The sequence below is a fragment of the Pezoporus occidentalis genome, unplaced genomic scaffold, assembly GCF_034315485.1.
Source record: "Pezoporus occidentalis ecotype Australia unplaced genomic scaffold, CSIRO_AGI_Poc_V1 ctg67, whole genome shotgun sequence".
Classification (NCBI taxonomy): domain Eukaryota; kingdom Metazoa; phylum Chordata; class Aves; order Psittaciformes; family Psittacidae; genus Pezoporus; species Pezoporus occidentalis.
The window spans coordinates 2,004,790-2,032,325 of NW_026916019.1; the positions used below are offsets into that span (position 1 = coordinate 2,004,790).

The following is a 27,536-nucleotide window of genomic DNA, read 5'->3' on the forward strand; positions in this document are numbered from 1 at the left end:
AGGGGAGCTGTTCTGCTTTGAGAAAGATTGAGTCCTCTGGGGAAAAAAATCACAAGTTGCAGTGTTAAGATATTAAAAAGCCAAGACCATGAGGCTCTTATTTTCCTTTGCTACAATTTTATTGCTACCAAATAGTACCCAAGCATTCAGGAAAACACATTTGTGAGTGTTTATATTTGCAAACGAGGAAAAAAAGGAGTATGCTTACATATTATCACATCATAGTAATAATAAAATTTATTTTCACATATTTAAATACAAATTTATTTTCACATATTTAAATACAAATGTGTATTCATGTATTTATATGCAACATTTACTTCATTTAGCATTTGTGGTAGGCTTGTGTGTATTTTTATGTCTTCTTTTTTCCATTTACACCTATGCAAAAAGCCATAGCACCACAGTGTTGTATCCAGTATTTGTATTATTCCGGTAGGGCCAGTTTCACCTTCCATGTTCAAATGAGAAGCTTTTTCTTATCCCCTTCCTCCAAGACATCTTCAGATCTCATTGCATGACCTATGAAATGGTGAAGCATGAAGTTATGAAGGACCTCAAACAGGATCTAACAGGAGAAATTTTAATTCTGGGGCATCTGTCCTCATTCCTGCCTCCTCTTTCTCCACTGGAGGAATTTTCCAGTATAAGGAAGGGCTGCCTGGTCTGCAGCAATTTCTAAGATCTAAGATCACTTCCTCCATCCAGTCTGGAAATGCTGCAGGATATTAATAAACTTTTAGATTGTTATGGTAGTAACTAAAGACCATAGTGGCATAACAATGTATAAGCTCTGCAGGGCAGAGACTATCCAAATGGAAAACAGAGCTGCTGATTTGGAGAAAGGCACAGAAATACTGGTTATGTGTACAGTGGCATGAACTTTTTACATCCCCGATTTATGTAACAGGATAACGTTAATCTGTCATGTCTGTAATTTATACTTTATATGAGCAGAGAGGGAATTGTAAGAATATATGAGCCTTGTTTCTTTTGTGCTCAGATAGCTATAGTCAGGCTGAAAATCTCCAGCCAGGTTGGTCTGCATACAAAAACCGACTTGTCAGGCTAGAACAAAGAGCAGACGGCTTTTTGAATTGAATTGGAGATGCAAGAACAGAAATAAGACCTAAAGTGATGCTGGAAGACACTACTTACTGTTGTAAAAAATTGGACAAGGTAAATAAGGAAGGGAAAGTGTCTGTATGCAATACTGGACACAATATTGGTTGGATTTTTTGAAACATGCACAGGATGCCTATGATAAGACATTAAAATATGTTTGGAGAGGAAGACCCGAGGGAAACAGAGAGGTGGTAAGCCATTCACAGTAACTTTAGAAGGCATTGCTTGAGGATGTTGCAGAGAAGTGAGGAGAAGTGGTGAGGCAGAGAAATGAACGATAACAACAGGTTCTTCCAATTTGTTTTTCTTTTCCAACATGGTATCATGTTCTGGAAGCAGAAGTTGCCTTCTTTACTCTGGACGGCATTGCTTTTGTCCATAGCACTGGCAGACCAAGAGCAGGCAATGGTAGCTATCCGTTCCCTCCCCACTCTACTCCTCACAACTGCTTGCAAGCATCTTCTGGGGATAGTTTTATAGCATAGTTGTATGGGATCTTGCTGCTATGAACTTCTAGTGACAGAAACAAGTTTTCTTGGTTCCTTTTAATCACTCTGGTCATTAAAAAAGGATTTAAATCAAGGTGAAGATTTCACTTGGAAGTAAGAAAAGTTGTACTCGTGCCTCTAAAGTAGCCAGCTATTATTAACCCAAGTCATCTGCAGTGGAGACTCAGAGTGAGATAACTACTGCTTTTGTCAGAACTGATAGCTCTGCCCACACTGATAGCTCTGCCCAAGTTCATGTGCTCATTCTTACACTCACATAATAGGTGGCTAGATATTTGCATAACAGGAGCAAACATCTATCAATCATATAGACTTTCTGGTAAGGAAGGCAGCACCCATGTTGCATCCAGCAAGAATTAGATACAGATGGGAGCATGGAGTTTGTTCCTTTTTAAAGAAACAAGACACACATGAAAAGTAAATCTGTATATTTGTTTTAAAAACACTGACTTCTCTAGAGATTTTTGACATGTCAGCATCGGAAACAGGAAGGCTGGAGAGAACAGCCAGCAGTAACAAGGAGCAATAACCATGTGGCCTTCTCCTTCCACTCTTCCTTTCTTCTCCTAAATGAGCCATCTGATCAAAGGCTCTTGCAGAAATGCTAATGAAGCCTCATTTTGTTATTTCCATGGAATCCAGCACCCAGGGGAGGGATAAATGGGCAAGAAGGGTAAATCTACACTTGCAAGATGATGTAGATGATGTAGGAGCAGGAGTTTGCTGTGAGAGCAGTGCTGGGAAAACATCTGCCACAAGTCAATATGCCCTGATTTTTTTCAGCTGTTCAAGTTTTAAACTTCAAGACTTTAGCATATTTCTCAAAGCAAAATTCCTTCAGGAGCTAGTGGAGCTAGCTAGGAGCTCCCCCTAAAATGATTATAAGAAACAGGAAACTGAAAGAGTTTTAAAGTCACCCTGGTCAAAGGGACCATATTCTAATGAAAAAAAAAAAAGAAAAAAAAGTTAGCTAATATGTTATGTTCCTGCTATAAGCAAGACAGATGAAATTTCACTTGTATGATTTTACTTCTTTACCCTTGGCCTTTGATGCAGACATCAAGAGTGGAAATCCCCTGTGTTCTTAACCACAAAGCTAAAGGACAAGGATTTCTCTTATTACAACCAAGGCTGTGGTCCTCAGAATGTATTAAAATTACTCCTAATTTGAGCATAGACTCATGAGGAGTCCTCCTGAAGTGGGTAAGACTTTATAGTTACACAAATGAGAAGAATTAACTGTTTCTGACTTGATATGAAGGTTAAACTGAAAAATATTTATTCATTTTTATAGGCAGTTAATGGGCAACTTGTGCAACCATAGTTTGACATGAAGCTGTGCTGTTTCTCTCTCTCTCCAATACTTTAGCTTGACTTTAGTGATATCAGCTGATTACATCTAGGTAGAGTAGTTGAGTTACTTATATCTCTGAGTTAATTGTTTAATTCCCGTGTACAAAAGACACATTCATGTGATATTTTTTGAAGATCAAATTAATTTTTCACCCTGTCTTTTAAGTATTACAACAGCTGCAATGAAAATACTTAAAAAATATCGGCATGAAGTCTGTGTAAGTCAATATTGGGTTTAGATTAAAATTTCATAAGGGTTCCAGCACTGATTCATACAACATTGCATAATACAGTTTCAAACTGTCTATTACAGGTTTCTTTAAAGTACATAGAGATAGCAAGTGATTAAACACTTTCTGCTCAAGTGCCCCTTTGGTTTAGAAAACTGTGAAAAAAAGGAACATTTTCAAGAAACATAACATGATTAGTCTGGGAATGCAATGCTAATAGATATTCCTGAAATGAAATTCATACTGAGTTTTTGTAGGATGAAGCTCATGCGCAATGTTCTCGTACCCTTTTTATGAGTTTTAGAAAGCGCCATACTCAACACAGACAACCAATCTCTATCTGGGGAGTTGGGATGAAACTTTCACACTCACTGGCTCATTTCATGTGTTGCCCACTGCAGAGATGATTTCCTTTCCTCTAGAAAACTGCAAGGTAGACAAATGAAGTCAGAGCCTCAGTAAGTAGACCATTAAGGCACAATTCTGCTTCATAAATAACACGAAAGACTAATTTATGATTAACTTCTTGGATCAACTTCACTGAAGAATATTTTGCCAGTTCTATGTTTGGTTACTTTTTTTCCATGAATACATACAAGTTATTAGTTTCTGGAAAAAAAAAACCACGCTGACCTTCAGTGAGCTCTGAGAAGGGGTTCGCATATCCTTAAACAATAATCAACTTTCAGTGACTTGCCAAAAGGCACCAGAGCTGAAGGACAGTTCAAGCTGCCACCATTATTTTTAAGTGTTTTTGTTTAAGCAGGCCATTTACATTAGAATATGTGACTCCTGAAGCCACAGGATTTCTCATCTCTGCAGGCCTCTTTTCCAAAGACACCAGGGAACTCCTGACAGGGTATGTTTGCCCTCTGCACCCTGACAGCTGACAGTACCAGGTTTCAGATCCCTTCTAGCAGACAGGGACGGACCCCCAAGTTTGCCTAAATCTCAAAAAGTAAAAGTCTTTGTTTACAATGCTGCTTTATGCAAATCTCTTAACTCCAGGGAGATTAGAAAGTGTGCCAATTTATCAGGTCTATTGAATTAATTTGTTAAAAATAAACACGGTTAAAAATGGAAAAAGCATGTTACTTCATGCAAGGCAAGGGTAAGTTCCTGATTACTGGGAAAGACATCTCACCAGAAGAGCATGCAGGCAAGGGAAGGCAATCCTACAGCAACCCTAGAAGCAGTCCCTTATTCTCGCTGTGTCCTAGGATTTGCTCTTCACTATTCTTTGTCTCAATGCCTCCAGAGTTGAGCTTTTCTGAGTGTTTCTGAATGTAAAAGAAGGTTTTCATTGCCATAGCTCCTTTCAAAATGCATGCATTTATCTATCAGTGGTTTCACTTTGGTGTACCTTGGATCAGCTGCTTTGCATCTGTGTGAATGTGAAACCCTTAAAGCTTCTCTAATATTGCTCCCTTTAACACAAAGAGGAGATCTTGGAAAAGCCAATTTCTCTACTGACATTTACTTTTCCTCTTGAAAATAAATAAATAAATGTGGTTATCAATGCACGCTGTATTTATTTTTTTTCCAGTAAAGTTGTATTTTTTTTATTATTTGGGTTTTTTCTGTTTGGGTTTTTTATTTGTTTATTTTGTGGTTGTGGGCTTTTTTCCTCAGTGTGAAAAAGATTCAGCAGAGTTTACTGGTGTTTTATGTAACTCACATACAACATGTTAGCACCCACTGCTAGTCTGAGGTTTAGTCACACCTAACTAGATCGAATGTCACAAATCCTAATATAATGATAAAAAGTAGACTTTTTTCTGCTTGCGTCTTTTTTAAAGTGAAAAGATATGTGAAAAGCCATAAAGTTCTTTAAACATAGATTATATAAAAACTGAGACTGAACTTTTTTAACAAAATAGGTATTTGTCCTACATCTTTAAGATAAAAGCATCCAAAACAAATTGAGGAGAAGTTCGAGGTAAAGAGATCTTTATATCCTCTCACAGTATCTAAAGAACCCCTGACAATTTAGGCAGATTGTTTGCAACTCAAACGCTCATCAAAAAGAAGCTACAGGACATATGCTAACAGGAATGATGTATAAAGATAGACAGTATAAGTAGGAAGCACTTTAGCTGCATACAAAATAGTGGTTTGGATCTTCACCACACCATTCTAATGCTACAACTATCAGGATTAACTCACAATTACAGGTGGTCTATAGCCAAAGGAAAAAGAAAAGTAAAATAATTCATCTTAGCAAAGGTTTCTGTTAGGTAAAGACTAGTGCTGCAAGATGAACACTACACTGCACTAATCAGTTTTAAAAGTTACAGCTACTGTTTAAAATATCAGGTGGTACAAAATAATCTAGTACACCTATCCACTAGATTCTTAAACCTGAAGGAAACGAAAACATCAATCCATATGTCTATCTGTAAAAGTTGGTTCTGCCTTTTCTTCCATGCTTTTGTTTTCCTGTGAAATCAACAACAGCTGTGCACATAGGGCCAGGTAAGTTGCCTTAGTGATTTTGTGGATTATCATTTCTTTATAGATGAAAAGATACTAACATTCCCTGCATGTAGTGTCTTTTTAAACTGTCATAGACGCTTGATTAATCCTTGTACAGTGAAAAAATCTTCATGCTCTGCTCCTTGTTTCTGTGGAAGCTGGCTTTCTGCTTCAGCTTCTCTTTTATTAACCCTGATCTTGCCATGCAAACGATACGAGTTTTAGCACTTCTGGTACTCTCAAATTATATTCTATATTTGCATACTGTGAGAAAACTTTCATGCATGATTGAACCTGTTTACATTTCCCCCATCTGATTCAAACAGCTCGGATTTTATAGGTGTCTCTGACTCAGCTGAAAGAGATAGCTTGTCTCTGCACAATTAAGGCTTTCAGTGTAGCCAGAAGTAGGGAGTAAATGAAAAGGAAAATGGAGCTCCAAAGGACAGATTTGTACTTAAGCAATGAAGTTAAATTTCTTTCAGAGGTACTACACAAATGAAAACAGCATCAAGCTGTAACTGTATTTGCTTCTTTATTACATATCTCATAAAGGTCCCTTAATCTTTGTTATTTTTAAAATTCACATATTTCAGTTTGAGCCTTTTGTTTTTATTTCTAGAATTTAGAATTTCAATTTACTTTTCTTGCGATAGCTTGGTTTGATTTGTCTTGTTTTGTTTTGTTCTTTCCTACAAAGACTTAAGACCAGAAGAAGAATTCATCTTGTTACAGCAGCAAAAATCAAAAAGATAATAGAAACTGGTTGATTCAAACTTTCTAACCTATGCAGACATATCATCCAAAATATTTAGTTTTATTATGGCTAAAGAAAAATAAAGTATCCTTTCCATTGATGACTAACACCTTCTATAGAGAAAGCTCACTACCGTATATCGAATATTTGAAAATCTATTATGTTCACAGTTCTGAAAGACATTTATACAAAACATATTTTAATTATAAACAATGATACACTGTTTCCCAGGTTAGCCAACATCACGTGAGACCAAGCCAAAACATTTTCTGCCCACAATTGAAATGGCAAAGGAATTTTATTTCCTTTTCTTAAACACACTGATTCAACAGCTCCACCTAAAAAATCTTGTGAGAAAACACTCTTTTGTTTAAGATTTAAAACCCACAGAGCTTTTAAGAGCAAACAAAGATTGTGCCAGATGCGGTACAAATCATACATGCACAATGCAACGCTGATCCCTATTCAGACATACCTTAGTACAAATAAATAATATGTGGAGATGAGGCCTCCAAAAAGTTCCCTAGCAAAACCAGGAAATGCCTGACTTTATATTCCTAATATTTCTAAGCATATCATTTAAAAAAATAAACTTAGACTCAAAAAGCGAAAGTTTTCTAGCTTTTCTTTCACATCATGAAGAAGCAGAAAGGCCAAAATTCCAGTTTTCCATCCCACTGCAATTCACCTTTAAAAGTGCATGCTTTTCCACAGCCTCAGCTCCTGTTGGTTTAATTAAGAATGACAGATGCTCAACATCTGGAGAAAATAAGGTCTGATTTAGCAGCCACGTTGCACTGATGGAAACTTTAGACTACAGATCTGGAGTTACAGAATGCTTGAAGTAGGTATTTAAGCCAGTTGAGCTGCTGAAAGAAATCATATGAAGTGATGCCTAAAGGAACAACCTGAGAAGAAGCCTTAACTTCACTTAAATCATATATTTCAACTTTTCATAGCTGTAAGCAACCAGCCAGTTTGGTCATTCCTCTGTATCTCCCCCATCTTCTATGCCTGCCTTGTGTTGTATTTGTTAGCATAAGGCAGCAATATTTAACTCAGTAACTGAGCCTTTGTCATTGGTCATTGAGTGCATCTCACCATCATATTTTCATGCCTAGTTGAGTGGCAGATTAAGAAAGTAAAGAAAAAAAAAAAAGAAAAAAAAAAAGGAAATAAGAAGGAAGAAGAAAAACTCATATACTCCAAACCAGTAAATTAAATAATGCAGCATCATCCTGACCAAAAGTGAGTTTACCACTCTTTGGAGCTCAAGAAACTCAAAGTCCATCTTGTAGCCATCTTGTGGTATTGAGTAGCTTTCACTGCCCCTGTACCATGTATCAGGTTGCCATGAGGCTAACCTGACACTGGCTATCCTTACACAAACTTGTCTTCCCTGGGGATTGTCTCTAGTGCCTGGTGTGGGCTCACCTTCAAGTGGAGCAGTGACTACTTTATTGTTTCTAGTGAAATTCAGGAAAATCACAAACTTTGAAGAAATCATAGATACTGCAATACTGCAAATGCTGTACCAGTGCTCAGGAACTTAGCTCAGGACCTGGCGGGTAGAGTGCTGATCAAAAATTATTTGCATGTCAGTTTAAAGTCTAAAATATGGACTTAGCTGCTAAAGTTTTCTGCATTTGAAAATTGTCCCTGTGGTATCAGTGATGTCCTGTATTTACTCATCTGAGAAACCATGTTCTAAGGTAATGGTAGCTCAAGGGTCTTCAATGTAAAGACAGTTTCAATTTCTCTGCTGGGGGACACTGTCAGTACACGTGTACTGGATGAAGGTGGCCAGATGTTGGAAGTGGTGGACAGGGGCCTGCAGGGCTGCACCATGACAGATGCAGTTCTCCATTGCCAACACTTAGCAACCTACACCCAATACACATATAAAGGTACTTCCACAGGTCAAGTCTGTTTTGCCTGTGACAGTAATTGTTAATCGATCTCCATGTGTTTATCTCAAGTCAGGAGCTTTTTTATCATTTTCTCCCCATTTTGTTGAGGTGTTGAGGGCTGGGTGTATAGGTGGCTGGCTGGCTGGCTGGCAGAATTCAAGGTGAGACCACCACAGCAAGTAAATAATCTATTGCAGTGTCTAATTGAAATGTAGCTAAGGTGTCATGATGCCTCCAGCAGTTATTCGGGTTTAGCCCGTTTTCTCCACAGGGAAAAATGAAAAAAAAAAACAAACCCAAAAAACAGAAAAACCAACCAACCAAACAACAGAAGTTAGTCAAACAAACAAAAAAACACACTAGATATTCTCGCAAACTGGTTCATAAAAGTATGCTGTAGACACGTGTTTATCTTCTATATAGAAAAATATATAGAATAAATATTACAGAAGACATTTAACCACAGGGCATTACCTACAACAAGTTACTGGCAATAGATTTTGTGGGACTGTCCAACATTTTAAAAAAGAGAGAATTAACTTTATTCAGACAAATTTTTTCACTATGGTATAAAGCTAAGCCAAAAATAAAGCCTTTTATGAAATATGCACTTAGCCTATTCTCTTCCTTGGACTCTTCTGCCTTACTGTAAAGTATTTCTTGTGTACCTTTTTCCATTTTGGTCTATAAATAAGATTATGGAAGCAGCACTGGAAAAAAAAAAGTCTTCTGATATTTCCAGCCTAAGTATTAGTCCAGGTCTCTGGATCTGTGATTATCTGAACCAGTCCTCCTGCTGTGAATATACAGTTTTTGTTTTGCAGATTCCAGAAAAAGTGTTTCACGTCCCCTCAAGCTCAATAGCAAACACAGAAGTCATAAGAAGATGGTATACATAAATTGCTTTCAAAATTATGCCGACAGATAAACCAGCTTTCTCTATAAACTGATAGGAAAATGATCAGTCCAGAGGAAAATTAAACATCTCAGCCCCTTTGGAATAGATCTTACTGCAAAATTAAGACATGCATAACTGGCACAGATTTGTCTGCTGATAGTATTAAGGTCATGGATTATAATGGAGATTTCCTTCCATTGCTGGTAATTTCTATTTATCTGAGATTTGGGAGGTGGATTTTTCTAGGTAACAAGCATAGTCCAGCAGTAGAACGAGTCCTGGGAATGCCATGGAGCAAATTTCAGCTTTTAGCCTTTCCAGGTTTATGCACTGCTGTTCCTAGAGAGGGAAAATTGTGGGGTTATGCATTTTATTTTAACATTCTTCCTGTTTCCAGCTATTGCAAAGTTTACTTTTCCCAAACCAGATACTTTAAAAGACAACCTCTCCAGACCAGTTATAGTGCACGATATCCACTTAGATTTTAGACATTAACTGTTATTTCTATTAGAAAAGTCTAAGATTCAGTTTCTTTAAATTTCTCAGATACAGTGAAGGCAAAGCACTTTGTTACAAAAATTTAAAATGTTTCCCCCTTGGCGAAAGATCAGTGAAAATTTGTAAGCAGCTAAACTACAAAACTTGTTTAACTAGATCAATTTGTAATATATGTGTTGGAAAAGAAAGGACAAGACAGAAAAGAAAAATGAGTCTTTGTGAAAAGCCTAAAATATGGTAGGTCTGTCAAAAAGCTTTAAAGCAAAAGCCATTTCTATAAGAAAGCTTTTTAACCCAAATTAGATGGTTTGGAAATAGTTAAGTTAATGGCATCTGGAAATAAAATGAAAGGTTGAACAATTTTGTATAAGTAAAATTTTCAATCTGAACAGTGAGGAAGTTGGGAGAATTTTTGAAGGAAAAAGTCCTTAATACCATTAGCATTTTTGTTTTTCCATGAAGGCTAGCGCTTGAGCCTTGTTCTCCAATTTCAGCTTTCTTCTTAGAAGACTAAGTGAATTCCCCCATCATAGAGAGCCCTGCCCCCTCCGTGCCTCCAGTGCAAGATCAGCTGTACTTGAACTATTCATGATGCCTCGTCTAACCTGTCCCTGGGAGCTGCCCCAAGAGGGAAATCCCACATCCTCCCTAAGCAATCCATTTGAGGGCCTAATGATTTTCAGTTTCCCTCCTGTATTTTAATCTGTTATAATTTTAATCTTTCATGCAATTTAAACTAATTTCCCCTTGTCCTGCTCAGAGATGATATGAAGCACAGTTTATCCTTGTTCACAGCAAGATCATTCTCGCATGTTGATCTGACTGCCCCCAGGGAGACACTTCTTTTCTAGATTATGTGAACCCCTGCTTCAATATTTTCCTAAGGTTGTGGGGGTTTTGTAGAATTTTAGGTTTATTCTTATTTCTAAGAAATGTGCCCTGTTATTTCAGAACTGTTCTCACACAAGCTGCCTATCTACAATGAACTGCTGGTATGTTCTTTGAGATGGGGTAGGATCCGCTTGACAGGCTGTTTGTCACCACACCAATTTTCCAAAATATGCTTGGGTATTTAAAATCCTCTATCAACACCAAGTATTTCTCACACCTGATCTCCCAGGTTTGGTGTTCCGTGTCAGACTTCATCATCAGATCATTCCTTATAACCTTCTGCCATTGCCCAGAGATCTCAATGGGTCTGATATCCCTTCCATTTGGGGCTTTTGGTGCATGCTTGTATAACTATGACACTGCCAGATTTGTAAAAATATACTAAGTGGTACCAGAAAGGACCAACATTTGTCAGGATCATCATCCTAAGATAAATGGATGCAGCTGCAGTATTGATGCCAGCCAGGTATCAATATAGGTCAAAATAGGACACATCTGTCATAGATGATTGTTTGTTGCTTTATTGTTATCTAGCTTCCAGCTCCTGGGTACCACACTGCCTGCCATGTTTATGTGACTCCTTTACATACCAAAGGCTGTTATCCTGGTGTAATTTATATATCATTAGAATAACGCATATAACATCTGTTCTACAACTTCACAAAGTGCCCCATTAGGTGGAAGTTGTGATGCCTTGCACTTGGATCATTTTCTGACTTGTGCTTCTGTGTATGTTCCTTTCCAGCACTGGTAAACAGTGCTTGGACATCAGAATGGTGCTTGTTCCAGGTTGTTTTAATATAAAATTCATTTTTTATATTGGCAAAGCTCAAATTAGATGACTATTTAAGTAGGAATAGTTTAGTAACACTTCTTTTTTTCATTATAATCACATAGAAACAAGATCTCCACCTTCTTCCCTCCTGTTTAGCTCGCTAAAAGCATTTATTCAGAGCACTGAAAAACTGCAAAACTTCTTTGTTTTCCTTAAGATATCACAATAATGTCTCTTATCTGCAAGGGTTGTGTCCCTGATGGTTTGTGTGGCTGCACACTAAAGCATTGTTCTTCCTTCAAAGAGGTGGTGATTTACAGAACATACCACACTCTTTTTTAAGGCTCTGTTCACACAGGGTAGAACTTAGATGAGTCTGGCAGTATGGTGTCCATGCAGAAGGTTGGCACAAGAGACCCCATCACACAGGTAGATTGCATATAAAGAACTGATAAATTCCAAATATTTTTACTGCAACTTTTGTGCGCTCAAAGATGCTTTGTGCCTTAAAACAGAGTGTATGATATAAATTGAACATCTCCATTCCCACAATAAGGGTATTTCCTTTTTTAAAAAAATAAGATCATTTGTAAGAGGATCTTGTTCAGTCATTTATAAATAGTCACCTCTGTAAACCAAGAAATAACCTTGTTTAAAAAAGTACCAACACTGTTGTTCTGTTGTCACCCACTGGTAATTGAAAATGTGTTTCTGTCAGTTCCTCCTAAGACAGAATGTAATTCTTTCTAAGATCTTGATCTTAAATTGGCAAAAAAACAAAGTTGGTGATAAAGCAGCCAGAAGTTGCTACTTGTTCTTTGCACTGGTGATATTGCTACTGCCCTTTCTTATAATCTAAGACATTAGTCTTACTGGCTTCTGGAAGGCAGCAGTACAGTTCTATTTTTTCATTGCTTTTTTCTCCTAAATTGGTATTGAACCCTGCTTTGTACTGAAATGCGAGGACCTGCATTACAAAACAAGCAAACAAATAAAACCCCCAAACACCCAAAACCATATGGGGCCAAATCTTGAAGACTGATTTTGCTGGACAATTTGTGCGGTGTGGTGTATTAGCCAAGTTACAAATTCTTGGCCAGTAATGTCACGGTTTCAGTTACTTTTTGTTTCTGTAGGACCATCACCTCTGCTTTGTTTTATCATCTTCCCCTTCATTCCTCTCACACACTTTCTACTTCTTTTCAGCCTCCTAAAATCTTTGATATAAGATTTTCTCTAGTAGCAGTGCAGGTTAGAGAATAACTCCCAAAATACTTCAACTCTCCTGAAAAGTTTAGCACTCAAAAAAACGTGTGACATCATCTGACTTGGAGGCTTGGTTTGCTATCTCTCTGCAGAGTATCATGCCAGCAATAAAAGTTTCTCTGTAACTCTACCAGAATATCTCACTAATGTGAAAAGGCTACCTCAGGGTCATAAGGGTAATGCAATTCATTCACTATCGCCCGTTCCACTCTGGTCCTTTCTCTGCTGGGATTGTAAAGAGGCTAACTACAATCTGAAAGAAGATTTTTGATGCGGACAGATGTCCTTTATGCTCTAGACTAGGACCAATGGTTCATATCCATTAGGCCAGCAAAAGAAAGCAATCAGATGGCAATGATTTTCAATCACTACTGGTTCAGGGTTAGATTCAAACAAGTGACCTGGAGGTGAAATGTTCCACATCCTATTACTGATCTTCTAAATTATTCTTCCCCCACAGATGAGACTTGACACACATAAAAAAGTAGCTTGCGAAGAATTGCAGTAGAAAAACTGAGACAGTAGTTCATAATAGATGTGGATTTTCTTAGCCCTTTATGCCTAGGAAATATTGTTATAGTACAATGATAAAGCAGAATTATTGATTGTATCTAGTGGCTCATAACCAAGTAACCACACATAGCATACCCAGTTTATGAACTAATTCAACTGCTTTACAGTGTATGGCAATTTATTTATATGAAGAACCAGCTTACTACAATTTCTGTATTTTGAAACTATTTAAAAATAAGGAATGCTTGACAAAATCTGCTTCCTCAACGTGGAATTTATTCCTAGTCTTTTTCTGTCCTTATCCACTTTTGCCAATAACTTAGCAATAGCTAGAAACATTTTTCAGAGAATTCGCCTCAGGAATGCAACCAAAGCTAAAGGGGAGAAAAAGATTTTGTAAGAGAAAAAGAATGGAAGAAAATGAAATTAAATAAAAAAAACAAAACCCCTGTTATAGCAGATACTTTGGGGGACTGGGTTTCGTAAAAGAGGTAGAAAAAAACTCATTTAGTTTCCTTTCCTCACTGGATAGTTATCTGCCTCATTGCAAAGAAATATAAACATTAAATGCAAGAGCTGAGGCAAATCAAGCACTTCAAAAGACTTGCATCATTCTCCCTCTTCCTTTCCTATCTGCCTTTCTGATGCTACTAGACATTTAGTAGCTCCTTCCAGGGCTCATCTCCTCCAACCCAGCAGCCTTCACTCATGCACACATACACATACGCCAAAGGTGCCACCAGTACAAGATCATGAAGGCCTGGTCTGGCTTTAAACAGAAGTCAACAGCTTTGTGTTTGTCCAGGCTTGAAATAGTTTGAATCTCAGAGGGTCTGAGTGGAGCAACTTTGCAGATTTGAGGATTTTTTTTTACACTTACCTAACAGCTAAACAGAACTTTTATTTAGTTTATATTTAGCTTTTTTGTTTTCAGGGAGTGGGTAATTACAAGACAAAGAAGTGAAGACCTGGCAAAGGGCTTTTTTTCTACAATCCCCACATCTGGCAAATAGCTTGGTGCAGCAAAGAAAAGGCACACAATGGAGCTGAAAGAGCAAAAGTCTCTGCCCTGAAAAGTATGTGAGTGACGCAAAAGAAGGTAAGCAGAGAAGTGAGTGCTAGTAGTGTTTTCAAGGATCAGACATATGCTTGGCTTTTTGCTTGAATTGTGGTACCACAGGACTTTAGACAACTATTTGCTGAAACACTTATAAAATCCAGCAACTCCACTTTGCAGGGATGCACAAAAAATATCAAATAAGGGAAAAATAAATTGCTTATTCCACATAAGAAAAGCTGGCTGAGTCTGGCATTAAATAAAACTTCCTTAGCACAATGCAAGATTGCTAGTGAGCTAAGAAACCAGGTGGGCTGTCAGAATTTGGATCCAGACTGACTTTGAGGTGCATTGGAAACTTGGTTATACAATTAAGTCAGAGGGAGCAGACTTCTTCACAGTATTAACCGGCCCACATATAACTTGCAGTTTGTCCTCTAATACTTATCTAGGATTGGCTAAATCATTTATCTCTCCACTGACTACAAAAGGAACCTGGACAGCTAATTTGGAAAAGACAATCAATTTTTCAATAGCTTACTCTCAGGAAGGTGGAACCGACCTGTAGTGTCTTTCATATAACCAATATCCTACTATAACTTATTCTACAGGATTAAATTTAAGGAGCAGAGGAGGAGAATTTTGCCAGTAAGGTTTGAAAAAGGATGGACACTTAACAAGATAGAGACAAAAAAAATTGTTTTCCAGACTAAAGGTGACCCAGGTGAGAAGGCTTGCCTTCAACAGCATCCAGATTGTATTCCAGGCTTTTAAAAGCCTTATTTCATATGTACCCTAATGGTAGAAAGTATGTCTGGGTGGGGGAGGGAATACCATTTTGACTGTTATTTGCAATATCACTATTTGTGGGTCAGTGTGGAGGCTGTGATGGAAGGGGAGATGTTAACAGAGAGATGCAGTGTTGCTATGGATGCGAGATACTTTACCCTATGTGGCTGCACTCTTCAGCTGATTCAGCAAGGCATTGGGAGCCTTTTTTTAAGCCCAGCTTGCAGAGATTCAGCAAACCACATCTTGGGGCAGATTCGCAGTAAGGAGTATACATCTCTCATCTCTAAGCTAACCTTAAGTCTGACATAAACAAACCTGTGTTTGTTACTTAAGTGCTGCCACTACTAGTCTTTCTCTTAGTAGTACAGGATGTATGGTGTTATATGTCATCACTGTTTATCAAGAATGAAATGAGGATGATTAAAGGATAGGAAAGGAAAAAAATGGATGAAAAGCAGTACTTAATATACTCAGTCACTCACGGGATAAAAATGCCTAAATGTCCAAAAATCAGCTTTATTGCACCGTTGGTTTAAAAGGCCTACATACCAGAAAATTGTCATTTACTTGGCAGGTAAGCATTTATACAGGATACGCTTTGGGCTGACATAGCGGAGAAAGAAAGATGTGAGTAAAGAGCCACAGGGAAGTAGACTGGGAGCAGGAATGCAGATTAAGCTTCGGCTACCCAGTAAAGGTCTGCCAGCTGCAAAACACCATTGCCCTGAAACAACACTACAAAGTGATGGTGCTTGTTTTCTGGAGACAAGGGCTTCACTCATGGCTGCAGACATGAAGGGAAATGCACGAACAGAAAGCCATGTGTGACATACAGGGCAGGAGACATCATTTAGATACAGTGTTCCTGACTCCATTCCTGCCAAAGCATTGCAGAGTTGGACTGAGAAATTTTACTAACGACTTTCAAATAGCTCCAGTGTTTCCCTCTGTACTAGAGAGTCCGATAGTGATCTTGGCACTTCTGCGCCTGGCTGGACAGGTTTTGTGGAGGGGGAAGGAGATAAATTTGACAGCTTTTAGGCTTCACTCAGTTCAAAGATTAAACTGTACGTATCTATGGACACTGTGCCTGAACCTGGCCCTGTGTGTATTGGCGTTGCTGTTTGTAGTCAGTCAGCTTCAGAACAGTCTATTCAAATTCCCTTGAGGAATCTGCTCAAGGAACACCTCAGAACAAAAGGCAAAAGCTAAATACTTGAAGTCAAATCTAGTTTCCACTCTGCAGAGTGGCTATCCAGCCAGAACTGTCCTTTTTTAGGCCAGTCTCAGACATTGTCACACCATTTCTTTAAGTGCCCGAGAACAAATTGATGAAACCAATTTAATCCCTGCTCCCGCAGGGAGATTAAAGTATATGTTAAAAATGTTATACATCATGTGCTTGCCATTGACAGCTTTAATTTTCATGTCTGTGAGTTTTGTGATCTTGTTCACCATAACCAGCATACAGATATATGAAGAGGAACTAATGCGTGTTTATTTCCAACTGATGTACTATAGCTGAATTAATACAAGTAAGCATCAAAAATCATCCCATTTAGAACATCAAATCACACACACAAGTGTGACATGAAATGAACAAATGGAAGCACAGGCCAGCTTTGTGTAATCTTGTGCAGGGGTGTGCTCTGTTAGCCCCCTTGTTTGTCAGCAGAAACTGAAGGGTCTGCTGGAATACACATGATGAGCAACCAAGAGGAATTTTTCAAGGCTAGCAGTTGAAATGTACTACACAATAATAACTTTGCTTAATTCTGGCTCACAGAGTTAGCAAGATATTTGCCAAAATCATGAAATGCCCAGAACTTAACAGCTCAAAAGTCCCTAAATCCAGCCTCCAACCCCCCCCCCCCCCCTTCTCTGCCATACCTCTTGCTGTGAAAAGGAAAATATTGGAAGGTTTTGAGAGGCTCCCCAGATTGACGTCTGCTGTTCGATACTCACCTAATGAGCTGCTTAACAACTGTTACCAAAATTAATGAGTCAAGTCACAGTTGTAATTACCATATTGCAGATCACAGTATTGTATTAGATTACCATGGACTTCTATTTAGGAATATTTACACCATGACTGTTTAAAATGTGCACCAATGTTACAGCAGATTGCATTGCCTCATAGCCCATATTTACTAGGCTAGGCAGGAGTTACAGAAGTCTTATCCTGAATTCTTTGGTTCCAGCTTGCAGGGACTGATGAAGAGCCAATCTTAATGTAAGAATATCCAGGTATTGAAAAACGCACAAATGTTAAATAAACCTTAATCATGTGTGTAAGCATGCACACCAAAGGAATAAGTATCTGGTAATGAAAACAGTAATCTGGGGCCAGAAGCAAATGATTCACTTTCAGGATATATTAGTGCTATTGGGCATAAATTACTCCGATTTAACTCCTACTTTAAGAGAAAAGTGGAATGTCCAGAATACAAGGCTCCAGGATAGTTGTAGTTAGTTGCTCCAAGCATAGTTTCCTTATGTAAAGCTATGTTTTTTCTGTGCAGAACGAGGTAAGAAATAGAGTTCCACACAACAGCTTCCTACATATTATCTTGAAAGACTGTAATTTTACCTTCCTTCTATTCTACTCTCTCTGGTAATGAACAAATCTTCTCCACTTCATGAAATCAGATGATGTGTAAATAGCCAGGGTTCTTCTGCATTTGGGTTCAACTTCTATTTGTTTATCACTAATAATGGTTCAGTAGGTGGTGATGCATATATACATGTGAGTGCATAGATAAATAGATAAGATATATAGCAGGTGCCTTGTAATACAAGACACCTGAACAACTACAGCAAAGCTAGCTCTTTAAAGGCTGCTGCTGCTCCCCAGAGCCAGATACTACATCAGGCAGGCACTGCCTGGAACATTTCCTCCATCTGCCCAGTCCCATTTGCTTTTCTACAGCTCCCAGCACCTCACAAAATTTGTGGAAAAGGGCTTTCTCATGCTACCCCCGGCTCCCATGCAGGTCATCAGCAAGTTCCCAAAACCCCAAAGTGCATACATTGTGTGATGAATAACTAGAAGAGATTTGCAATGACTGAGTGTTCGGAGTACTTATCTTTGAATCTGGCAAGGGCAGTTTCAGGATGGTTTGTTTCACTTCCCCCATTTCCTTCTCCAAAGAGAGCCTGTTAGCACAGACAAATGAGGCAAGTCAATAACATCCACCCGGACAGGATATATTGAGCCAATTCAAAAGTAGGTGGATAGCAGCTGCGCTCCTGCCTGTGAAATACTATAGTTGTGCAGTGAGTCATCAAGCCCTTTTTATTTACACTTTCATGTAAGTGCTGGCAAGCACCGATTTATGTGCTGAAACTGAGAAATGGGGTATGGGCATGTTAAAGAAAGGAACACATACACATGTATGCACGGACCAGCAGCCTATTTCAGTTCTTCCAGGATAATTTTAAGCCACACAGACCTGAAACAGATTGACCTGTTATTACTTTTGAATTGAGGACAGATTTCCCTTTTAAAGGCTCAATTATATTGCTGGGCTTGTTTGCTTTTTATGATTTCAGAAGATGCCATGGTAACTTGGGCAATGAATCCCAGCTTAGGATGTTTCATGTGCTGAATTTCAAGCTCTGAATTGTAGTTTGCAATTTTAATCAATCTGGTGCCTGGAAAATTACTCTATTATATTTACCCTTGAAGAGCATTTATGGCAGACAAGTTATAAGGACTGATATTTGACAACATGGCTCAGATTTGTGCCTGGGTTTGTACATTGGACAACATGGATTTTTTCTGGGAAGTATGTGATTCCTGGCCTTTTTGGAGAGCTTGATAGATTAATAATGTCTGAAGTTCAGCTATAAAAGGCTGTTTTTCTGTCAAATTTATTCTATCAAGAATTCTTGAGTGGAATATTATCTCTGATTTTTCTAGGAGAAATTTAATTGTTTGGATAACTAGATGGAGACTTCTATTAATTTTCTTTCTACCTGCAGAATTGCTTGTTTTAGTTACCTAGTGCTTTAATAATCTATTGACCTGATCAGGGAAGAGGCATCTTGGTGCTAAAGATCATTCCCAGTGCCGCTATTGAAAGGTTCTGAGGCAGATGCTTTATGTAAGGCAGTGCCAGGGTGCAACAATCTTTTGCATGATGGAATGGGTGTTTACCACTTTCTCTGTATTCTAGAAATGTAGAAAAGTATGAGTAAACATTATGTATCCAAGTCTGCATTTGAAACCATGACTCTCCAGGTTATAATCTTTTCCTAACTAAGGAGCTTTCAGAGCACTGATTAACATATGGACCCTTTGACTGCTGGATGGGAGAAATCAGATTTATTTCAAAATATTACTTAGTAGGCCCCCATGAAGAGAGGGAAGACAGTAGGAAGAAAAGAATGGGAAAAAGGAGGAAGGTAGAAAGGGAGAGAGGAAGGAAGGGAGAGTTGTAGGAATAAAATAGAGGAGGGAAGAAGGAAGGAAGCAATCAAGCAAAGATGCACATAACCCACTAGTCAATGTGTGTTATATCCCCATTTTCAAAAGTTTCTCTACCATCACCATACAGAAGATGGTTTATTTTATCAATTTTTATTAGGATATGAATCTGTTTATTGAGTCAGAGAAATCTCTGCTGATTTCCTATGTGACAGCAAGCACACAATGAGATTTAAGAAACTGTAGTGGCAGATGCTCTAAAATACATCATCTGTATGGATTCTGCAAGGCTGCCTCTTCTTCTCTTGTTTTAGAACTGTTAAAAAAAAGTCACGCCATTTTTTCTTATTTAGGGTGAAAAGGTTAACAGTTACCAGACCAGTCATTCTGTGTCACTCAGTACGAGCAAATCTGGCATGTGAATCTGTATCCTTAATTTTATTTTTAGGTACCTAATTTGTTTTCCCATTTGATGATATCTTCAGCTGAAATTGTAGGCTGCTGATCTCTTGGTTTTTTCTCCTGCAGCGAATGTAATTGGACACTCTTAACCATAGCACAACTGTTCTAAATGACACAGAAAGTAAACGAAAGCTGCTAGATTAAAGAGGAGTCTCTCAATAGATTTGTGATTAACTTGCAACTATAATAAGAAATTACATGAAAATAGAAATGAGTAGGAAAGGTTAACCAGCTAAGACAGGAAATTATTTCAACAGCGGGGGGGGGGGGGGGGGGGGGCAAAAAGAAGAAAGGAAATACAGTCTCTTTACAGATATACTTCTGACATCAGCTGTTTCTCAAGAGCAATAGATTTAGAGCTAAGAAGAGACTTGTAGGGCTAAAAGATACAGTTCAGATTAGAGATCAGGATTTGAATCCTGGTTCTCGTCACTGGCTTTCTGCTTAGCTCTTAGCAAGCCCAATACCTTATTTTCTCTTCTTCTCTGTTTAGCCTATAAACTCATTAAGAGTTTATGTAACGCTTAATGCCAGCTCCCCCAGTGCAGAAGCTATACATATAATGTATAATAATGTATAATAAACAGATAATGTTTTCCATTCTCACACATCTCAGCCTTTACTCACTTCGACAATGATTGCTCAGTATGGCAAAATGTATCAAAGGTGAAGTCTATGTCCAGTTGTCATGAACACAAGTTTATATATGGCTCTTTCAATTAAGAGTAGAATATCTGCCCACAGACAGTTAAGAATAATTCAGTGTTTCAGTAGGGAGCTCCCATGTGAAAAAGGAGGAGAGATGAGAAGTGAAACAAATAATTCTTTTAGTAGGAGAATTAATGAACCAAAACTCTTTCTTGGGTAGATCCTCTGTTATTCTAATAAAAGGTCAGATTATCTGTCTTCCCACTGATAAAGGCAGTAAGAGGAACCTCCTTCAATTTTCACAAAATTTGCAGAAATAAACTAATTTCTTCACCTCTATTTATTTGTTAAATTGGCTGTAAGTAGTCTATAGATTCAAAAGTTATCAGGAAACAACATCCTTTGAAACAATACACTCAGCCAGGGTGATTGCATGAGGCTTGTTTTCTTGGGAAATCAGGTTAAAAACAACCCACACTCATTATTTCCATTAATTTAGCTTGCACAGGTTATAGCATGTGTTCCAAAATGAACCAGTCAGCACAACACATGGCCAGCTCCTGCTCTATGTAGGCAACATTACCAAAATGAAGAACAATTTATTTTAAGAGTATGGACATCCCTCTTTTATAACAAAGTGACCCATATAGGTCAAGTTATACCTACTGTAGCTCTACTAAAGGGAGAGGAATTGTTTCAGAGATGAGTGTGCCCTATAAGCCCTCTCTTGTGTTTGTCTCAGTTTGGGTCAGCTATCTTCTTTGCCCCAAGTGGTTCTGATTTCTTAAATCATCGTCAGGATGCTCTCTTTTAAAAGCTTATTATTTTTTTTCTCTCAGACCTTTCTGTCATCACAGCCATCTCAAGGCAGCACAGCATTCTCCTTCCCTGGTCTGAGTATAATGCAGTCAGTAACGTGAATCCAAAATAAATGGTCATTGCCCTACAGTAAGTATTAACTTTACACATCCTATTTCAGCCAGTTACATGAAGTCAGACAGCTACTCTTTACCCCTTACAGCCCGCATGAACTTGAAGAGGTCACAAAGGGATAGCAAAGCAGTATCTGGCCTGTACTGCTTTACTGGTTTACGTTAATAAGTACAATAATATTGGGCTGCAGCCTGCAGGCATGTTGCTATTGTACCCAATTCTCCGTGCTTAAAAGTAAATAAATATTTTTTAAAAGGACAAGCTATTTTGTGTGGTCTAAGAAACAGAAAAATGAAGTGAAAGTAGCCAGAACATGGCTATTGTCTGTACAAAATACGTCTGCAATGCCCTTAAGTTTATTCTTCAGTTTTTATACACTTCAGTTATGTTCTGTCAGAGAGATCAATATAAACATCACTTTGCTTAAGAAAAATGGATTTTGATTGTTTTCATTAAAGCAAATTGAAACAGGGTTTATTAGGTTTTTAATATTAGGTCTCTGCATTACAGAGAAGGAGGACCATAATTTAAGGGTCATATAAAGGAGGGGGACAAATGTTTCATAAATCACTATGGATTACAGTAGAGGGTTTTCTTGAACAGACACTGTTCCGTCTACTAATCTCCACCTTCTACTTACCACTTCATATGGCACACTCATGATGTCCTTCCTATAAAAATCAGAAATCTTTCTCTAAAAAAAGCTATTGTAGTACTCAGGTGTACAACTGAAGCGAGTGCCTCTGGGGCTGGGCTCAGACAAGAGGTCCTTTGTGGAACAGGCATGAAGACTGCACTCTTCTCACCATAAAACAGACCCTGTGGCCAAATTGGAGTCAATACAATCCTCACTCTGCCAAGAAAAGAACAGTGTGAGATCTTAAAACCAGCATGAGGGGACCCAGTACTCCAAATGTGTCTCACAATGGCTGAGTAGAGGAGAAGAATATCTCTGAAACTGATGGCAATGTTCTTCCTGATAAAGCCCAGGAGGGTGCTGCCCTTCTTCACAAGAAGGTGGCTTGTGGTCAGCTTGCTGTCCACCAGGACCTCCAGATCCTTCTCTCCAGAGCTGCTTTCCAGCCAGTCAGCCTGCAGCCTGCGCTGGTACATGGGATTGTTCATCCCCACAAGCAGGACTTTGCACTTGCTTTTGTGGAACTTCATGAGGTTGCCCTGGGCTCATTTCTCCAGTCTGTTGATATTACTCTGAATGGCAGCACAGCTGTTGACTGTATCAATAATTTCTCACAGTTTTGTATCATCAGCAAAGTAACTGAGGGTACACTCTGTCCTATCATCCACATCATTAATGACAGTATCAACCCCCAGGATGCACCAGAAGTGACTTGCCCCCCCCTGGACTTCATGTTGCTGATTACAACCCTCTGGGCCCCTCTGTTCAAATATTTTTCAACCCACCTCACTGTACGTATCTCTAATTCGTACTTTGCCAGCTAGTCTATAAGGTTGTTATCAGAGTGTCAAAAGTTTTACTAAAGTTGTAGTAAACAGCATTCACTGCTCTCATTCACATAGATAGTCAAATTTTTGTAGCAGACTGTTGGGTTGGTTAAATGAGAGTTCCCCTTCCTCATTCCATGCTGACTGTTCCTGATCACCTTCTTCTCCTTCATGTGCCTAATAATGGTTCCCAGGATTAGCTCCTCCACCACCTTCCTAGGAATCAAGATGAGGCTGACCAGCCTCTTGTTCCCCAGATCCTCGTCACCCTTCATGAATATAGGAGTGTCATTTGCACTCCTCCAGTCTTCAGGAACTTTCTCTAGTTGCCACAGCCTTTCAAAGATAACACAGAGTGGCCTCCCACCAACACCAGCCAGCTCCCTCAAGACTTGCGAGTGCAGCCAGTAAGGCCCTGTAGACCCTTGTGTGTTTGGAGCAAGGAAGACTTACCCTCTTGGTGGATAAGAGCAGGTTAGGGAACATGTCAACAAACCAGACTTTCCCTCTGGTCTTGGCCCTGGGATCCTGAAGGCCAGTCTTACTAGTAAAGACTGAGTTGAAGGCAGCACTGTGGCAAGTCATCACTGGACTTCAAAGCAGGTGCTTTAAACAGCTTTCACCAACCAGGTGAATGCCTATCCATCTCTGAATGACCATTCATGACCATCTGTAGGATCAGGCAGATCTTGCTCTGTGTATTAAACATTGATTACCTTAAACTATTACTGCAGCCAGAGACGTGCAAGCTATGTCGTAAGAGAACCAAACAAAAGCTTCTGGAGTATTTGAATGTGCCATACAAATGTATCCTGAAGTCCGCATTTGGCTTCAGGCCATTCAACTCACTTGTTAAAGCAGCTTTCAGGCTCCAAAAATGTCCAGCAAACACCTTTTATGGGCATGGTAAATACAGAAGAGAGATAACACAAGTATAGAGGAACTGAAATAAAACCACACTAATTTAAAGAAACAGGCGTGGATACCTGCATTATGTTGGAAATCAACAATGTCCCCAGTAGGAACTAGTGCCCTTCCAAGGAACTGTGAATCTGTAGGACAAATCCCAGATTAATTGAAGATTAGCAAAAATTAGCTAAACATCAGGATTTTAAGACAGTACAAAACGGACAATATGTAAAACCAGGAGTAGACAGAAAACCCTGATTTTACTTTTACAAGCTGCATCACTCCTTACTCAGGTCAGATTAGCACATTCATGCAGGGGAGAATGCAGTCCTTTGAAACATCTCAAAGCTTCCAGAGTTTTTTGCTGTCCCTCAGTCAGGTCTCCTCCTGCTGTTCATAGGCACCCCATGCCTGTAGACCTCTAAAATGTTGTGCCTCAGGGGCACTTGCCTGGCTGTTTCCTAGAGCATCTCTGCCTTGCTAATGAGCAGACTTCCTTCCACACAGGGCACTCTACTCTCATCTGATCCTATTTCCTACCGTCCGTCCATTCAATCATACCCTGCTTTGAACTTTTGCCCTTTTTAACTCTCTATGCAGGCTTACAATCCTTAGACATAAAAACACATAGATATACTTACGTTTATCTAACCACAACCAGAGCAGCCTCAGGGATAGTGATTTAATGGCTCCTGTTCTGAGGATAAAACTGTTTATAAATATGGATGTAACTGGGCATACCAGTGGGAGGCAACTATGCATTATCACCAGGTGTCTCTCTAGGACATCCAATTCATTTAATAAAGCATCCTTCTAAATGCATACACACACACATGCACACGCACACAGCGGCTGTTCAGATGTGCACAAAACATGGATCTTTTCCACTGATATGGAAAAAGAAAAAGCTGTTAGAACGGTGTAAGAGTCATAGATCCTGATCCATTTGGTCTGTGATGCTGTGTTCCTTCCGTAGGAATATAAACAAACACAAAGAGAGCACCATTTTCTCCCAGACACTTATTCCTTGTGAAATGGGAAGCCTGCATCTTTGGATGAGGCTGCCTGGGCAGAGCTGCTTCTTCCATTCAGTTCTGAGAGGTTTGCTGCAGGACCCAGTAGAACCTGGCTGGAAGTTCAGCCAGGCAAACCACACAGTCCAGTATACAAAACCAACAAAAATAAAAAAAGAGCACTGTTTCTCACCTTTTATTGGTTTTAATTTTATTTTTTCTTTGAGACAGCAAGTAATATCTTCTGCTAATTCTGCAGCATTCCTCTAGGCTGTATGTCAGAACTGGGAATGTTTCTTTTCTCTTAATCCATGAGACAGCAGACAAAGTTCACACTGGCTGCTTCAGAGGGGGTCTGGTGGAGTTGAAGGCATAACACACACCTTTGCCTGCAGCTCTTACTGAAGTGGGCTACTTTGGTGGTGTAGTAAAGGGCTTTGCATCCTAGTGCACAGTTGTGAATGCCACTGTCAGAGTAAACAAACAACACTATAAAAACTGTATTTTCAAAGATAACCAATGGATAAGAAACTAGCAAGTAACCTTTCAAATGATCTAAATAACTGATCGAGTACAGAGAGGAATAACCTTTTAAAATAATTAGATTTTGTAAGCAGATGTACAAATAATTAACTTCAAATTATGCAGCCGAAGAATAATGCAGATTATAAATTTCAAAGTCAGAACAACCGTAGTTGCAAAGGCGAGTAAATGCTGCTTAGAGAAGGCAGACATCTATTGATTTTCAGGTAAGCCAGTCAGATCCAGACCAGCATGTTCTACTTCTTGTAATGATAGGACACCAAAACCAGCAGGACCAGTACTTTACCTTTCTCTGTCTGGTCTGGAAATGCTCCTTGTCTGAGATTCTGAATCACTGGCTTCATTGCTATTTATATGGTAGCAGTTCCCAAAAGGATGCAAGGTAGTTTACAGGCACTGGAAGTCAAGTCCCAATCATCTCAGCTTTTTATTTGCATTTAATAAGGGCAATATTTAAAATGCTCCTAAAGAGGAAAATTAATGATAAGTCATATTATTTTCTTTTGCAAAGGGCAATAGGCACATACAGGCACAAGTAAAAGGAGGCAAACCTGAAAGGCTTCCTCAGATTAAAAGATGGTGCTAATACTTGTATATGAGGCAAAGGGGTTAGGAGTAGCCATATAATTTGTGCAAAACACTGGTACATGGACAAACCACTGCTGAAGAAACCTTTTTTGATAAGGGGATCTATAAGGAAGAGATTGAAAGATGAATGAGGAGAAAAGGGACATGAGAAAGGGCAGAGTAGAGAAGCCTAGGTGAGTAAAAAAACCAGCAGTAACATGGGGATGGCTGAAAACCAGCAGCTGGGAAAAACACATACTTGAAAGTGGCCTTTATCAATACAGAAGCAAACTGCCAAGTATTTTTCTCAGTTTTGCTGATGGGTTGACACCATGGACGTGTTCTCATTCCTGGCTCAGCTGAGACGACCTCTCTCCTGTGATAACAGGTTGCTCATTCCACTCTCTCATCTGGCTTGCAGAGTGAGAAGGTTGGAGACTCCAGGTGAGGTTTCAGATTCTTCCACAATACTAGAAAGCAATTTAAGACTTTAAAAAAATTTAAAGAAAGGCAGTTCTTCCCTCCTATCAGTTGCCCTGGTATCTAAATTACCTTCTAGGCTCTGTGCCCAAAATTCTTATGTGGTGTTATAGAAATGCAGATTAATCTCTCTTCAGCTGAGAGTTAAAATTGGTGTTAGTATAAAGAGAACAACCCCTTCAGGATTTACTGTGCTCCTAGGACTTGGTCAGCTGTCTCCATTTGTTCCATTATGACTAGTTTCCATATCAATGCAATATGCTGATGGATATGTCTCTAAGATAAAAATCTGCTGTTCTATCAGTATAAAGCTAGCAGAAGGCAGATACAAAGATTTTCTTTTCATATGTACCTTGGTATCTAAAATGTTTCTACATTTAAAACATTTCTTGTAGCTTGCCAGTATCTATTTTGAGCTGTATTTACATGGAGGGTTTAACCTGCCTCACATTTCAGTAAAGGTCTTAAAAAAACCGTGGCTACACATAAGGTTTTTAGATGACTTAAAGCTTGAGTGCAGTGCCTGAAACCTGGCACTGCTCAACAGATGGGACAGGACTCAGATGCAAAGTCCTGGCTTTCCCAAGAGTCCCATAGTAGATGGACTCAGACCTGACTCGAACAGTGTTTCTCCTGACCATACTCTTGATATGTGAAGTTGAGCTCTGAAAACCAAACTCTAATTCACAAACTGCTCCAGCTGTCCTTCTGACCACCCTGCCCAATTCTGTAAGTGATAAAGACTTCCAGTTTTCTAGGGCTGGTTCCGTTTGTCTCCAGCCTTTCTCCCCAAAAGTAGCCAAAGGCAGTTCTCATAAACTTTTGATATGCTCTGCACATAAGGACAGCGCAGTCAACAAAAGGAATATCTGCCAAGTGTCACATTTTATAGCACTCTATAATAATGTGGCAATTCTTTTTTTTTTTTTTTTAATAATGGACCATTTAGGAGGGTTTTTTTTTAAATTCATTGTTTTTAAAAATCTGTTAGGAAGGCTTGCCTGCATTTTCTGCAGAGATTAACAGGAGAAAGGTGGAT

General features: G+C 38.9%; 1 protein-coding gene across 1 annotated transcript in view; it reads right to left on the bottom strand.

The window, feature by feature from the left end:
* NOX3 (NADPH oxidase 3) overlaps positions 1 to 22,646 on the bottom strand; it is a 169,886-nt gene extending 147,240 nt beyond the window's left edge. The window contains 1 exon segment of the mRNA XM_062640781.1: positions 22,446 to 22,646. Coding sequence (XP_062496765.1) covers positions 22,446 to 22,646 — 201 coding nt within the window.
* Positions 22,647 to 27,536: the final 4,890 nt, after the last annotated feature.